At 42.0% G+C, this 17236-nt stretch overlaps 1 protein-coding gene across 4 annotated transcripts in view; it reads left to right on the top strand.

Moving 5' to 3' along the window:
- AIG1 (androgen induced 1) overlaps positions 1-17236 on the top strand; it is a 358237-nt gene that overhangs the window by 251044 nt on the left and 89957 nt on the right. For 2 of the 4 annotated variants that reach the window (XM_070073475.2, XM_002714854.6), the window contains exon 4: positions 12590-12705. The exons of the other annotated variants lie outside the window; for them this stretch is intronic. In XM_070073475.2, the coding sequence (XP_069929576.1) occupies positions 12590-12705 (116 nt within the window). The remainder of the gene's footprint in view (positions 1-12589; positions 12706-17236) is intronic. 4 annotated transcript variants of the gene reach the window in all.

Here is a 17236-nt window from a genome sequence, read left to right as displayed (position 1 = left end):
AGAAAATGACTCTACTACAAGCCAAAGGGGAAAAATTCCCAAATATCAAAGGATTCCTGTCAAAGAGAAGAACCTGAACATAGGCATGGCTCAAGTGAGTTCGTTCAGTAGAACATGAACAGTAGCTAGCCTAAGGGACAAAATGATCAGAATTGTGCTTTTAGAGCTGTACCCTGACATCAAAGGATGTTGGTATAGATGGATGCCTGGATTCTAGAAAGAAAATAAATTCTGATGAAATAGGAGAATGAAGTTAAAAATTTTGGTTCCTTAAATTTTATGTTTGTTTTTAAGTTTCTGAGTGATCTTGACAAAGACTCATTTTTCTATAGTTAATCCTTGAGCTTGTCATTTTCTCGTGACTTTAAGCAAAAAATCCAGTGGCTTAAATTCTAATGGTCACAGAAACAATTGGATGTCCCCCTTTCCTTCCCATCACCTCTGCAAGATCTCTTGCTGCCTTTCCCTCCCTCCCCCTTCTCCTTGCCCCCAAACTGCTTTCAAAACTTTTTTAAGGCAAATAGAGTATACAAGCAACAACAAAATTAGCACAAATCACAGAAAGAATTTCTCTGTGTGACAGTGATTTAGCATTACTCTCACCTCTTCCCCTCTATCTGCCTGAGGCCCTGAGGATATATGGAATTGACCCACCAACATGAGTATTAAGACTGAGCTGTCATTTCAACATAGGGCCCATTCAGCCCTCAGCCCTGGAATCTTAACCACATTGAATGTTAAGGAGATGAGAGAAGGTTCCATGTTTCTTTGAATTATCCTCTCCTAACACAAGGTCTCCCACTGACCAATGCTTCCTACTGCTCCACAGGCAACAGAACACCAGCACCAAAATGGTGGGCTCAGAAACTGCCAGGTCTAAGCACAAATCCAGCAGCTTCCAGTTGGATAAACTAGAAAACTTTCTTGGCTTCTCTGTGCTTCAGTTTCCATAATATGGAATTGATGATGATAGTGTATATCTCAAGGGAACCTCAAACATGCAACCTTAATGAATTATGTCATTTCCAAAGTGAAAGACTGCAAATTAGAATTAGCCTAATTGAAATGCATTCACAAGAATAGCAATATTTAAAGAGCAAGGGTCTTTTCTCTGTTCTGGGATATATTTTGAAATACCTGGAACTGTGTTTGGCATCTAGTAGGAGTATAACAAATATCCATTGAATGAAAGAGTGAATGAGTGAATGAATGAATGCAAAAATGAGTATGGGATGCAGTGAGTCTCTGTAAAATACAACTTTTGGAGTATGATAGATCTTCAGTCTAGAGCTATGTGTACCATTCCCAAGTTCTACAGTAGCTTTGACAAGTTGATCTGTGTCCTCCATTTCCTCATGTGTAAAAAAAAAAAAAAAAAAAAAAAAGCAAACGTAGCTATTGCATTAAGATTAACATAAGAATTGAATATGAAAGGGAGAGAACAATCCATCATGAAAAGCAGGATACACAGTAAACTCATAGAATGGCAGATGTCCTAAACAACACTCTGGCCTCAGAATCAGCCCTTAAGGCATTCGGATATGGCTGAAGAGCCCACGACAGTATTTTAGGCATGGAAAGCCAAGACACCCTGGAAAAAAAAAAGGAAGACCTAAATGGAAGATCTCTGTGAGTGAGATCCCAGTGGAAAGAATGGGGCCATCAAAGAAGGAGGTACCTTTCTCTGAAGGGAGGAGAGAACTTCCACTTTGACTATGACCCTGTTGGAATAAGATCGAAGTTGGTGAACTCAAAAGGCTTCCATAGCCTTGGTAACTCATGACTAGAGCCTAGGGAGATTACTGATGCCATAAACAAGAGTGTCAAATTGTTAAGTCAACAACAGGAGTCACTGTGTACTTACTTCTCATGTGGGATCTGTCCTTAGTGTGTTGTCCAATGCAAAGTAATGCTATAACTAGTACTGAAACAGTACTTTACACTTTGTGTTTCTGTGTGGGTGCAAACTGATGAAATCTTTACTTAATATATACTGAATTGATCTTCAATATATAAAGATAATTGACAATGAATCTTGATGTGAATGGACTGGGAGAGGGAGCAGGAGATGGGAGGGGTGTGAGTGGGAGGGAAATTATGGGAGGGGAAGCCATTGTAATCCATTAACTGTACTTTGAAAATTTATATTTACTAAATTAAAAATTAAAAAAAGAATTGAATATGAAAATGGTGGTAAATACCTAGTATAAACTCAGTATATATTGGAAACTGAGTAAATGGTTGCTCTTTGTATTACACTGGGTTTCATGTTATGCACATCAACTCATAATGGGGCAAACAACTCAACACAGGGGTGAAAAAGCCACATTTACAGGTGTCCCATAGATACTTCAAAGTTACAGATTAGCCTTGTTTTTGTGCTTTTCCTTATGTGGTTTTCAGTGTCATGGTGACTAAGAAAAGAATAAAAAGTGGGAGGTGCAGAAGGGCAGGCGAGAGCAGGGAGGCTGAGGTCAAGGCCTAGAAGAGTCATGGAGGAAAGGAGCCCCTTTCTTGATCAGAGATCAGCAAGGCAGAAGCAAGACAGTGAGGTACCTGAGCATCCTGACAGAGAAGGCCCTCCTCTCCCACAACATCGTACCTCCAGCCTTGATCTTTCTACCATGAATATCCAGATTTGGTTTTCTGTGTGCCTTCAGCCCCCATGGAGAAGTTTAAGGCTGTGGAGGAATCACTGCTGCCTACTGGATGATATCCAGATAAAAGCCACGATCCCCCACAGAGCTGCCCATGATCTGGCTTACACCCACCTCACCCACCCAAACTCAACTCCTCCTGCTCTTCTCCTTGCTGCACTGTTCTGTGACTTTCCACACTTTTTTTTATTGCCTGCCTTGTGATTGAACTCTTTCCTTTCCTTTTTCTTTTTATCAACCCCTAGCCACAATTAAAAACCCAGCTCTAATGTGTGATGTCTTTTTATTTAATTAGTTTACTTTCATTTTTTTGAAAGACAAAGAGGCGGAATTAAGGCAAAACCTTCCATCTGCTAATTCACTTCCCAAATGCCCGTAACAGCTGTGACAAGGCCAGAGCAGAGCTAGAAGTCAGGAGCTCAGTCTAGGTCTCCCACTTGGGTAGGTAGGACCCAAGTGCTTTAGACACCACCTGCTGCCTCCCAGGGTGTGCATTAGCAGGAAGCTGGAATCAGAAGTGCAGTTGAAGGGCTGGTGTTACGCTACAGCAGGTTACACTGCTGTAATGCCAGCATCCTATGTCAGAACCCCAGTTTGGGTCCCAGCTGCTGCACTTCTGATCCAGCCCCCTGAAAATGTGCCTGGGATAGTAGCAGATGATGATTCCAAATACTTGAGCCCCTGCCACCCACATGGGAGACTGGGATGGAGTTCCTGGCTCCTGGCTTCAGCCTGACCTGGCAGCTGCCACCCGTTGTAGCCATTTGAGGAGTGAACCAGATGGAAGGGCTCCGCTGCCCTACCCTGTGTGTGTGTGTGTATGCATGTGTGTGTATCTTTCAAATAAATCTTTTTTAAAAAGAGAGAGAGAGAGAGAGAGATGGAGTCTAGACATGAATCCATGTACTCCAATGTGGGGTGTCCCAATGTCCCAAGGGGTGTCTTTTTTGTTTATTAATGTTTGCCTTTATTCACCCTTACTCGGTGTCAATCCCAGCTGGTGTACTGAAATTCAGTTCCAGCACTAACCACCTGGATTTTTCATAGCTATCACAAGTTAAGGACATGGCACACAACAAGATTTTCCTTACTCCACACCAACTTGCCTCAAATCCGAGGGGTTCCCATTATCCCATTAGTGTTTGACAATTCACTGGAAAGACTGCAAAACTCAGGAAGGCATTATACAAATTTGACTGTTCAAAGTCACTGAATTAGTGAAGTAGGTAATCAAGGGTTGGTGGAAATTCTAGATTGATAATATAGAAATACTAGAGTTGTCAAATTTAAGTACTGTCCCTAATAGGTTTGGAGTTGTTTAATAAAATATCTGCACGGTCTTTGTCCCTGTTTACTGGCATGGGACTTGTAAAACTCTTGAAACTCCTAAGATATTAGTGTTTTTGTTTTTCCTGGGGGTTTGACTGGGAGTCAGCCTGACCTGTAAGGAGGCTTGGAGGTTGGAAATTGAGTTCTAATATGTGCCAATGATTTACTCAGTCATTCAGTAATTATACTGCAGTGAAAGCTCTAGATCCTGAAGCTTGCCAGTGCTTACTTAGTGGGGATGTCTTAATCACTGCGTCAGAAGCCTGCTCCTGGAGTCCTTCCTTGACCCAGCCTCTCAGAGTAGCTCACTCCAGTCTTTCCGCCATCATATGTCTGCACGCGGTTCATCATATAATAATCCTTTGTCTAAGAAGAGTCAGTAAAAGTGTTAGTCCTCAAAAACTACAAATACAAGGGCACTTCAAAAAGTTTGTGGAAAAGGTGAAATTAAGACATTCTGGTGCAAAAAAAAATTGAAATAAATGTATAGCTCTTTGATAATATGGATTTTCCATGAAGTGGTTTTTTTTTTTTTTTTTTTTTTTTTTTTTTTTTTTTTTTTTTTTTTTTTTTTTACAGGCAGAGTGGACAGTGAGAGAGAGACAGAGAGAAAGGTCTTCCTTTGCCGTTGGTTCACCCTCCAATGGCCGCCGCGGCCGGCGCACCGCGCTGATCCGATGGCAGAAGCCAGGAGCCAGGTGCTTTTCCTGGTCTCCCATGGGGTGCAGGGCCCAAGCACCTGGGCCATCCTCCACTGCACTCCCTGGCCACAGCAGAGAGCTGGCCTGGAAGAGGGGCAACCGGGACAGAATCCGGCGCCCCAACCGGGACTAGAACCCGGTGTGCCGGCGCCGCTAGGCGGAGGATTAGCCTAGTGAGCCGCGGCGCCGGCCTCCATGAAGTTTTTAAAGACTGCAAATACTAATTGTGAAGTGATCATAGAAAAGGTGAACAGTAGATCACTTTGTCATCACTATTACAAGAGCAGGCAGGTAGCACAGCAATTAAGATAGTATTTGAGACACCTGTATCCCATATCAGAGTGTGGGGATTCAAGTCCCTGCTTCACTTCGGATCTAGCCTCCTTCTAATGTACATCATGGGAGGCAGCAGGTGATAGCTCGAGTACTTAGGTCCTTGCCACCCATGTGAGATGCTCAACTTGAGTTCTGGGCTCCTAGCTTCAATCTGGCCCAGTCCTGACTGTTGTGGGCATTTGAGGCATGAACCAACAGATGGATGATCTCTCCATGTCTGTCTGCCTCTCTCTTTGCCTTTCAAATAACATGAACATTAATATATAATTTTTTAAAAAAATCACTATTACATTTTATGGCACAGTATGAGTCATTTCTGGCTTCCCATTCACACAACAACAACAACATTAACAAAAAATAATTAATTGGTGGGTCACAGGCTGCTGGGATGAAAAGGAAAAAGAAAATAACATACCACACCGGAACCTTACTAATAGACCACAGTCCATTAGCACCTCCTGGATGCCTCCATTAGGAAGAATCAACAAGAGACACTGTTGAAAAGTCATATGGAGAATGTGTTTCAGGTTCAAAAATAGCAGCCCAGTAAACTGTGTCACCGTCAGTGTAATTGTCTCTATGATTTATAGTTTGCTCTTAATTGCAAAGATACGCATGTCTTTGTTTAATGCACAACAGTATATTTTTATTTTGCCTAGTTATTAAAACCATATCCTAAATATTGCTGTACAAATGTTAGAACTGAATGAATCCCATATTTAGTGCTTAGCTTACAGAGTTTTGCAAGTGCCTGGAATATACTGACATTAGACATATGTTGGTTCCGTGTGAACCTGTTTTTGACCCTGGGTCACTGTTTCTAACCTCATTTTGAACTTCAGGTTGCTCTTGTGCCAGAGTATTTCAGCCTCATGTGACATCCATCAGGAACAGGTGCACCACACCAGTAAAGTTACAGCTGAAAACTCTGGCAAGTTTCTGGAGAGAACATATGTCATATTTGTGGGCACCACCAAACTAAAACCAGCACCTCAGCCCTTAGGAGAGGAGGGTTCCAGACCAAAAGCAGCTCTGTTGGACTTCACGAGAAATAGAAACCATAGTGGTTGAGCTTGCCAGCTCCTTTTCATTCACAGTGCTAAAATACCTCTTCCAGGAAGTGAGGGAGAGAGGGTGGCCAAGTCTGAGTTGAACAATTAACAATGACAGCTTCAGGATAGAACATTTGGTCAGACTTTTCAGAGCAAAAATTCCATTTTTATCAGAGACTTTGTCAGTTCTTTTTCTTTTTTTTTTTTTTTTTCCAAGCTAGGGTACCATTGCCATTTACCTGGAAGAGGAGACACTCCTCTCCCACCAACTCTGAATTTACAGTCACTCCAAGGGAAGAGCCACTCCAATTCTGCATATGCCCCCTACCCCACACTGTTCTTCTGTATTCAGTATTCATCAAACATTTTACTTATTAGAGATCCCAGAGTTTTGCCAAAGGTTAGGGCCAACCAGTGTTTTCTGATTCTCCAGTTTTTCTAATGTCACCTTTTTTATCAATTTAGATCCCATTTGCTAATGCAATCGGCCTTATTGTCAAATCTGAAAATCCCTTCTTTATTTCATATTTGAAATGTCTCTTTTCAGTCCCCTTTTATTCCATGGATGACTGAGAGGAAAAAGGAAAAGACAAAATATTCAAGTTACTATCTGAAGTAACCGGCTTTTTAATATTCTAAGGCAGTTTTTCATGTAATTTTTATTTGTGGTAGACCAGAAAACTTGTTAGAACTCAGGGACTGTCCCTTACCCTATCCTCCCAGTCACATTCAGTCTATCTCTAGCCTTCCTTGCAGCCCACATACCCAAAAGAAAACAGGTGCACACCAATAAATCCACATGCATATACACATGTGCATACATATGCAAACAGCTATCCTTCCATGGTCAAAAGTTGTCATAAGAATGTTTTATTTATTTATTTATTTGACAGGCAGAGTGGATAGTGAGAAAGAGACACAGAGAAAGGTCTTCCTTTTGCCATTGGTTCACCCTCCAATGGCCGCCACAGAGGGCGTGCTGTGGCCAGTGCATCATGCTGATCTGAAGCCAGGAGCCAGGTGCTTCTCCTGGTCTCCCATGCGGGTGCAGGGCCCAAGCACTTGGGCCATCCTCCACTGCACTCCCTGGCCACAGCAGAGAGCTGGCCTGGAAGAGGGGCAACCAGGACAGAATCCGGTGCCCCGACCGGGACTAGAACCCGGGGTGCCAGCGCCGCAGACAGACAATTAGCCTAGTGAACCGTGGCGCCAGCCAACACAGCATAGTTTTAATCCTTCTATTAATGCACAGTAGAGGTTAATTTCCAACATAGATAATCAAAGTTTTTCCCAACAGCAAGCACAGATCATTCTTCTTTAGCGTAACCCTATTTCTTTTTTTTTTCTTTTTTTTTGACAGGCAGAGTTAGACAGTGAGAGAGAGACAGAGAGAAAGGTCTTCCTTTGCCGTTGGTTCACCCCCCAATTGGCCTCAACGGCCAGAGCTGCACAGATCTGAAGCCAGGAGCCAGGCGCTTCCTCCTTGTGGGTGCAGGGCCCAAGCACTTGGGCCATCCTTCACTGCCTTTGTGGGCCGCAGTAGAGAGCTGGACTGGTAGAGGGGCAACCGGGACAGAATCCAGTGCCCCGAATGGGACTAGAACCCGGTGTGCCGGCGCCGCAGGCGGAAGATTAGCTAAGTGAGCTGCGGCACCGGCCAAGCGTAACCCTGTTTCTTTAATACTGTCAAATACCATTACATGCATCCATTGGCACCTAAACTTCATACTCACCAGCCTTTCCATTTTTCCAGCAGCAGAGTACATTCATAATTCATATAATATAGTAGTTACAAGGTACAACTACAGTGCATAAACAATCTATCCCAGTACATCCCAGTGGGTAGGCTCTGTAACTCTCATTGTACCTAAGAAGATGCATGTGGCAAGGAAACTGGCATTAAACAGTTAAGTTATACTGAAACACATAGTGGAAAGGTAATGGTCAGTTCTAGTTAATCCTTCTGATTCCATTTAGGAGAGTCTTTGTGTCATGCCAGTGTGTTTTTCCTGCCCTTCTAATTCTTATCAACATCCATATAACACAGGGAGGAGCAGGCCGTGGAAGCAGAGCCTTTGACAGGTGAACATGCCTAGTGAACATTGAAGATTAACTAGTTTTTCATGTAGTATTTGTTTTGTGATGATCTTCTATTGATGACAAGCAATATACCATTTGGGAGAGCTTATACACGGTTTCCCTTTAAATACATGTCTTTTTGAAAAATGTGAATTCAGTAAGAAAATGGGTTTTTAAATAGCATGTGACAGGGCCACATTAGGACTTCTGTATGCCCTAGGCATTTTGTATTTGTGAATTTCTTGTTCCTTTAGTGTGTGTATGTTTGTGCGCGTGTGCGTGCCTGCGTGCACATTGGTTTATGAATGCTCTGGTTAAAAGTAAATATGATATTCAACTATAAGAATTCTTTTGTTCTTGTGATTTTAAAAGAAATTAAAAGATTCTTATGAGTCCATAGAAGTGTCATTGTTCCTGGCATTGTGCCTACTGTACCTGATGCGTTGATCCATCAGCCTTGGTATGTGTCATAGCAAAACTGATAGCATTAGTTCTTTATGGACCTTTGAGAAGTACTAATCTATTCCAACCCCTGAAGTTTACAAGAAGTAGTACTAAGGTTCACAAATGTGCAAGAACCCACCTGGAATCTCAGAGTAAGGAGGAATGCAACCAGAAGCCAGATCCCAGATGCCAGCGTGCATTAACCACACTTCTTGCTTCCTGAGGCTCTTCTGCAGCTTTGTTTCCTATTGCATCTGCTCCAGGGTCTTCATGTCATAATCAGATCAGGGGTCTCTTTCCCACTGCAGGCTTCTACTCAGGTGTGAGGACTATTCTGTGTGACCGTGACCCCTACTTCATGGATCCGCTGGGAAGGTAGACCTTTGCCATGGGATGCTGGCCAGCTCCATTGCAGAGCGTCACCCAAATCCCAGTAAGAAAAGCACAAAGGATACATCATCTGAGCATAGCTTCAGGCTCCCCTTTGTTGGACATAATCTTCTGAAGACAATTCCTCATAAAATGAGCAGCAATGGAGAAAAGAGTTTGGGATAGGATAACTACTTGTACCTTAGACCAGTAATTTCTGGGACAGGGTATATAGGGTTGATCTTCTTCTTGGAGTATCAATCTGTCACTTAAAAGTGAATCAGACATCAGTGAATCAGTTACTGGGGAATTGTTCTGTTGACAGCTCTCTGTACTGCGGAGAGCAGCCCAATACAACCCTTAAGAGTCCCCGCTGGTGGCAAGATTTCATCTCCTTCTTTCTTTATCCACAACAGATCCATATCTACCTGAGAATACCATGCTATTTGTGTTTGAGGAAATAGATCAAATAGGTTTTGAGTTTTTATTAGCTATTTTATTGCTTATCACTACTAGATGATAATATGCCACAGGAAAGAACACATTTAGAGAATTTTTTTAACAAAAAGCTAAGACTTTTTTGTTTGTTCGCAGGTTGAACCGATAAATAGTTCTGGTCTTTTGGGAGACAGTGTAAGTGAGCCTCAGTAATTGCACTCTTCCATAGAGCTGTTGACCCAAAGATTATTGAACTCCAATGTATTGTAAAAGTATAATTTTAATACCCCCAAAAGAACATTGGATTTGCAAGCAAATGGAACTTGTTCTGAATCCTTTCTCCAGATTGTGATGTTGGGCAAAGTAATTAACCTTTCTGAGTCTTTTTTTTTTTTTTTTTTGCCTCTCTTACAGACTGACTGGAGTTAATAATACCCACTTAAGATGCTGTTTTGAATACTAGGTTATGTAAATAAATATTTATTGACTATATCCTATGTGCTAAGCTCTTTTCTAGGCATTTTCAAATGCTTTAGGGAACAAAGCCTAAGGTTACCATTCTTAACTGCAGCTGATGGTTTTAAGTGAAGGTGAATATTTCTCTCCTGGTTCTTAAGTCATTGAAGCAGAGTGTTGTCTGGGAATGGATTGGAACCAGATTTCTTTTACCTATAGTTCTGAAATATGTATCCCGCTTGATACTGCAGATTCTAAGTTGCAAATAAGCTGCTACAAGTTACTTAGGTATTTATTAGGACCTTTTTTATATTTTCACCACCTTTCAGTTCATAAAACATTACTTATTTGTAGGGCAAAATTTATATTTGCAATAACTACTTTGCACAATTACTTTTGTTAACATATAATCTATTAGTAACAATTTGCATTATAAGTTTTTAGAGGGGTAATACATATTCTATAGTGCATGAAAATTCTGAAGTAAAAGCTGTTATCTTGATAAAGAAAAACCTCATATTTGCCACTGGCCAAACGTGCACATGTGCAGCTAGCCACAAAAACATCTTTTGTCTGTGGTTATTTCCCTGATGGAACAAGTAGCTCCTTTTTAGTGGTGATGATGTCAGTGATAAAGTGATCTAGAAAGATCTTTCTTTCTCAAATTGATTTTCTGCCTGAAATCGTCCAAGTACATCCTAACCCTTCCAGATGTGACATTTGATAATCTGCAAGTAGGCTAGATAAAATAATGATAGCTAGAAATCTAAGCATATTCACATCATTTATTTGTACTTGTGTGAATTTCTAGAAAAAAATAGATGAGTTTCTATTCAGTCTGGAGCAATGAATAAAGAACTAATGTTTAGAAATTTCTTAATATTGAACCAAAAGTTGTATCACTATTATTTATAACCAATACAGGCTGTTACTGTCAGCATTATCTTCAGTGTTAAGGTTTGATTTGCAAGCATTTTTCTTCTGTGTAAGAAAAACCTTATTGCTAGCTATATCTTTATATTTTACAAGATTGCACCATTATAAAAAATTTTGTTGGCATCTCAAACTTGAAATTCCAAATCAATGTTATCTGAGGTAACTAGTTGTAATTTAATACCAGTAGGTCTTTAAAATGCATACTGTCTCTGTAGTAGCACACATGTACATTGTTGCATGGTTCCCTTCAAGGTTAATTATACTGTTTTAAAACAACAACAATAATAATAGAGGAGATAAAAAGACAAATATAAAGCTCCTCAACTAGGGAATCATTCATCTGACATTCTTGGAATGCCACACTCTAATTACTAATGTGTTAGCAGTTAGAAAAGTTATCTAGAAGAGGATATTGAGGCAAAAAAAAAAAAAAAAAGAAAATCACTGTCAATGTTTCTTACAAAGTCATGTCTCCATATACTTTTTTCTGTGAATGTAACCAAGAAGTTGGTCTAGAGATTTTTCACCTTGATATCTTCAACCTGTTTCACTAAAATACTTGTTAGAGTTTGAAAATCATATACAAACAATACAGCAATAGCAAGAAAAAGATTCTTCCATGGCTGTTAAAGAGGTACTGAAGAGAAGTCAGTCTGCCAGTGGGTTAGTTTTCAGTCCTGCCATCTTGGCATTCCTGAGAAAATCTTCAGACTTGGAAGGTAAACTTGTATCCTGACCCAGTTTTATCCAAGGAGCTGTTTGTACCTCATATCTGCCCACCAACTTTCAACACCAAGAGTATGTGGCTCTTTGAGGGGTTTAACCTTGATTTTGCTGCCTTCTATCCATCCTGTCCATAGAGTAGCCACAGGGTCAGATAAACAAAGGAAATTTTTTTTACTGCAAACACCATGTGTAAATCCATGCACTACTGCTACAAGCTGGTGGAGACTTTCTGGAAGCTCACTTGGCACTGTTTCCTTACCTGCTGCTGCTATCACATAATTTGGCAATACCAGGCACCTCAAAAAGTTAATGGAAAATGTGTATTGTGAAAAATTCATGTGTGGATTTTAAATGTTCCTACACCAAAGTACTTATCTGTGAGTTGCATTTTACATGAATTTTTGAAATTTTCTCCTATGTATCAAAAACCTTGAAATTGCCAGAGCCTTTGATTCTAAGAAAATAATTGTACATTCAAAGAGTTCTATAAAAGATGTTCGTCCTGACATTCCTACTAAATAAAAAATTCAAAATGCTCACAAGCAGAACCCGTTCAGTAACTTTTTGTACCTTTATAAAGTGGAGTTTTAAGCAGCTTTGGTCAGCACTGATGTTCTGGAAGAATTTCCAAAGTGGAATATCAGGATTTCTCATGCTACAATATTATGATAAAAATCTTCAGCAAAATTGCATGCACTATATGATCTTAACTATGTCCAAGTATAGGAACATGAAGGATAAAAGAGAGCAGATACCAAAATATTAGCAGTGGTTATTATTATCCCTTTCTCATGTTCCATTTTCCCCTATATATTATTCTATATGTTTGAAATTTCCTGTCACAGATATAAGTTAAAAATTCAGGAGTTAAGATATAGTAGGAAAATATCGGGCACAGTTGCCGCACGGCACGTATTCATTTTCATTCTACCTCCTTAGCGAGCTACCTACTGCTTTCTGCTGTGGCTCTTTCCTGGAAATTGACACTGTTCTCCTGCTGGAGAGAAAACAACTTTAGAGCATCAGCGATAAGAATCTGTGTCACCTCGTCTCTGTTCTTTTTCAGCACACGACGGTTTTGCCCTTTATATTAATCGAGATGAGGACATCGCACCATCAGTATCCCAGCAGGCGCAGTGGACTCACCGCCATATGTACCTTCTCTGTTGGCTATATATTATGGTAAGGACCCTGCCTGCTGGGCTTTCGTATTGTATTAGATTTTGCACTGCTAAATTTGGGCACATATTTCATTATGGATATAATCACTAACAGATTCACACTGCGTGCCTCATTTGGTCCAAGACCTGGGCTTTGTCTTGTTTCCCCCAGATGCTTATATTTTTAGAAAGTATATGCCAAACCTCACACAACAGGAATTTGTTGAACAATCCCATGTAAGCAGTGGTTCTTCCAAGGCTACATTTTTCAACTCTTTTTCAAACTAAATGTTTTTCTTGGATACCAGTTTTATTGCTTAAGGGCTTTTTTTTTCTGCTTAGGATTTTTTTGTTGTTGTTGCTTTTGTTGGGGTTGGGAGAGTTGCAGCAAACACAAGTGAGAACAGAAGAGATGACCTCTTAAAGCCCTGACTTAAAAGGAAGCAAGCTCAAATGTGCCTTTTCCTGAATGTGTTTAAAATGTATTCCAGAACTAGCTATTATATCTAGAATGTGTTTACCTGTTTTATTCCTTAAATATTGGGGTAAATAAACCGCGTGAATCTCTGGTCTGTTGGATGCAGTGAAGACACGAGTGGGAGCTGCCAAATGTATCTGATAAAGCAGTTTTGCCTGGCGAGCTTGCTTCATGTCCATTTCAGTTCTTATCATGCTAACATCGACAATTTCTTATTTCTCTTTGTAATTCCAAGTCCTCTTTGATATATTAACACACACAAAGGAGGCCCCTCCTGCCAACATGTCTGCCTCTTGGGACATTTTTGTCCTGAGTCCTGGGTCACACTCCCCTCCTTTTAATCCTGAAGGAGTGGATAGCATTCTTTCAAACGCCCCACAAGTGTATTTTATCCCATCAAAAGTCCAGGCCCAGTCTTCATGGAGCATTTTGCTCTGGGTGACCTAGAGATACAAAATAAAGGCCAGCAGAGAAGTTCACATACTAAAGGATCACATAAGGGGGCTAGCGCTGTGGCGCAGCGGCATAAAGCCCTGGCCTTCAGTGCTGCCATCCCATATGGGCACCCGTTCGTGTCCCGGCTGCTCCACTTCCAATTAAGCTCTCTGCTACGGCCTGGGAAAGCAGTAGAAGTTGGCCAAAGTCCTCTGGACCCTGCACCTGCGTGGGAGACCCTGAAAAAGCTCCTAGCTCCTGGCTTCAGATCAGCTCAACTCTGGATGTTGCAGCCATTTGGGGAGTGAGCCAGCAGATGAAAGACCTCTCTCCCTCTCTGTGGCGCTACGTCTCTCTATAACTCTTTCAAATAAATAAAATAAATCTTTACAAAAAAATCACATAAGACCTCAGATCTGGGCAGAAAGGGAACAGGCTGCCAGAAAGTCACAGCCTGTGTCTGGATCTACGTGAATACCCAGTGGACCCCAGGAGAAGCATGTGGTGAAGTTCACCACATCTGCTGTTACACTGCTAGTGAAAGTACATTGCTAAGATTGGGGAGAGTTTTTGACCCTATTGGTAAGTCTTAATGTCTTGTATGGAAGAGATGTAAAATGGTCAGGACTCACAGGGAAAACGTGACCACAATTGTATCTTAAAAATGGACGTAAATACTTTATTCAAATAAACTTGACATTTAAATGGCTGGTACCTCTCAGAAGAGTCAAGTAGGGAAGTCACATAATTATCCCAAGGATGCTTTGATGTATAAAACATTGCCTGAACCACCAACCTTTCATACCTCCGCCCCACCCCAAACACAGCCTCATTACTTTGCTCTCGTATTTGCGTACCTCTGTGAAAGGGAAATTCTTCACTCTGGGTGTATTTCTGTGAATTCATATATATGCCATTAAATTACCTGCATCTTGTGGAGCCCCTGAGGGTACAGAAGCTGTGTGCTTTCCGATGGCCTTTGTTCCTCTGTGGTATAATCAGTGTACGTTCCGAAGAGATGCTTGGGAAATACCACATAGCTCTCATTAGAGACCCCCAAGATCCCTCATTAAAGTGAAGCATTACTCATGCTCGTCATGCCAAGTGAGGCTTGCCAGCTCCACGTACTCCCTAAGCAAACCAGTACTTGTTTGGACATGTATTTGCATTAACCAGTGAATTCCCTCAGATTTGTCCTGAGAAAGCTTTCCTTTTCCTTTGGTGTTCTGCCCTAAGCGTTCATAGCTATGCCAAGAGCTAAACAGTGCCCAATGTCACGTCACATTATATAAATACCAGGATTTTCATTGTTACCAAGAAGGTACTGGCTTTTCCTCCCTTCCAGACTCTCTCAGGGCCAACATACCAGTGACAACAGCGAAAACCTCAGGGCGTGAAAACTTCTGATAGCACACCAGTGCTGTAACGGACATTCCAGACCCTCCTGCCAAGATGAGGCAGAGTCTTCCTCCTCTCACGTGCGAGTCATAAAATAAGTAGGTCTCAACTACACTACTGAGGATGGTTGACCTGATGGATCCATACCTCTGGGGCTGCTGGCCCGGCTCTCTGTCTCCTTTGCTGACTGGTCCTCCAGTCTCACAAGTCTCCCTCCCACTGGAATCTACTCCCTTCGTGGGTTTGGACAGGGAGAGTTGAAATAGCAAGAGATATCTGCATTTTGCCTCATTAGCTGGAGCCCATTGCGGTCTCACTTTCAGTGGCTTCATTTTCCAGTGCTCCCCAAGCTTAGAACCTGGAGGCCATCCCAGCCCCCTTCCACCATGTTTCTTTCTCTTCTTGCCCAGATGTTTGGGACACAAACATTGGCCTGTCCATTTGTGGGAAGCTCTTACCTCCTTTCCTGAATGACACCCCGCTGTCACCACCACCCCTACATTCCTCTGCACCCTATTTATAGGATTTACATGATAAGCAAGAGGATCCATCCAGTTTCATGCTAAATGTAATGGGGTTGGGGGGAGACTTTCTGACAATGATTATTAGAAAGCATAACAAGTACCATTCTTGGGAGCCACACTCCATGCCAAGTGCTTTTCAAATATCGTCTTATATCATCCCTCTGACACAAGCCTTTGAGACAGGCATTATCTTGCCCATTTCATAGAGCAGGAAGCCAAATTTAAGACTTGCCCAGCACAAGCTACTGGGCTGTTACCAGAACTGCAGTGCAAACCCAGGTCTGTGGCTCAGACCCTACATTATTAACCAGACCATCGTCTGCCTTTTCCTGTGTTCTGTAGACTGAAAAGTAACTCTGTGGATGAAGCTGCACCTATCACCTGAGCTCCTGGTTTCATTTTGAAAAAAATGCATCAGAAGCGGCCAAGTCTAGTGGTGTAGCCCACTTCCCAGGTTGAAATTCTAGCAGCTCCACTTAGCCTGTCTGGGCATTAGCTATTGGGATATAAAGTAGGGAGGAGGATGGTATGTACCTACAGGACAGTTGTCAAGGTTCAGTTATTGTGGTGGAGCCCCCTAAAAAATGCCTGGCTCGCAGCAGAGGTTTCTGTACCTGCTCTTATGCATCCTGACAAGCTCCTCCACAAACACTAGTGAGAGTGAGTACTCTCTTGTTTTTAAGGGCTTGAGAATTTCAATTACAACATCATGTGCTCCCTTTCTTCCTTTTACACATTCCATCCACTTATATACTCTTCACCTTAAAAATCAAAAATAGGCCAGCGCCGCGGCTCACTAGGCTAATCCTCCGCCTTGCGGCGCCGGCACACCGGGTTCTAGTCCCGGTCCGGACACCGGATTCTGTCCCGGATGCCCCTCTTCCAGGCCAGCTCTCTGCCATGGCCAGGGAGTGCAGTGGAGGATGGCCCAAGTGCTTGGGCCCCTGCATCCCATGGGAGACCAGGAGGAACACCTGGCTCCTGCCATCAGATCAGCGCGGTGCGCCCGGTGCATGTCTCTCTCTCTCACTGTCCACTCTGCCTGTCAAAAAAAAAAAAAAATCAAAAACAACTCTAAAGGCTATGAAAATAGCACTGTTAATTGTTTCTTAAGTACAAAAGAACTACTAGGATATCTTGTAGAGGAGGCTAGGTAAAACGAGGCATTTTAAGATAGCGGGATCTTGACTGCTGTCACCCTCTAGTTGCCATGTTACACAAAATAAGACATGTTCACTTCAGTGGGTGCAGGCCTCCGAGGGCTGTGTCTGTTCCTTGCTGTCCCTTCCACACCAAAACACCTGGAATGCTTGCCTCCTTGCAGTGCTGCTTCTGGAATCACTGTTGGACTGCTTTTCAGTCTACAGGACACACGAACAGGAAAACACCCAGGCCCCACCCAGGCCCTAGGAAATTTACATTCCCTAGGAGTAAACTGTGTCTTCGGGGGTCCTGAGGAGTCTTCTTCCAACCCAAAGATGTTCCTCCCATGCATTCAGATCCCAAAATCTCAGCAACCGTGCATGACACCTGCTGACCACGCAACACAATACTCAGTCTGCAACAAGTAGGCATTAGTGAGGGGGAAGAAATGGGTGTGGGGAGTTTCTTCTTTACCTATACTGATATTTCTTACCATCTCTGTGCGCTTTAACACAAAGTTGTAATATCTGTTGTCTCAGGGCCCCAGTGATTTTAGATTAATTTCATATTCTGAA

The sequence above is a fragment of the Oryctolagus cuniculus genome, chromosome 5 (assembly GCF_051225735.1).
Source record: "Oryctolagus cuniculus isolate XC-2025 breed Fujian yellow rabbit chromosome 5, ASM5122573v1, whole genome shotgun sequence".
NCBI classification, from domain to species: domain Eukaryota; kingdom Metazoa; phylum Chordata; class Mammalia; order Lagomorpha; family Leporidae; genus Oryctolagus; species Oryctolagus cuniculus.
This window is presented reverse-complemented; position numbering and strand designations above follow the sequence as displayed.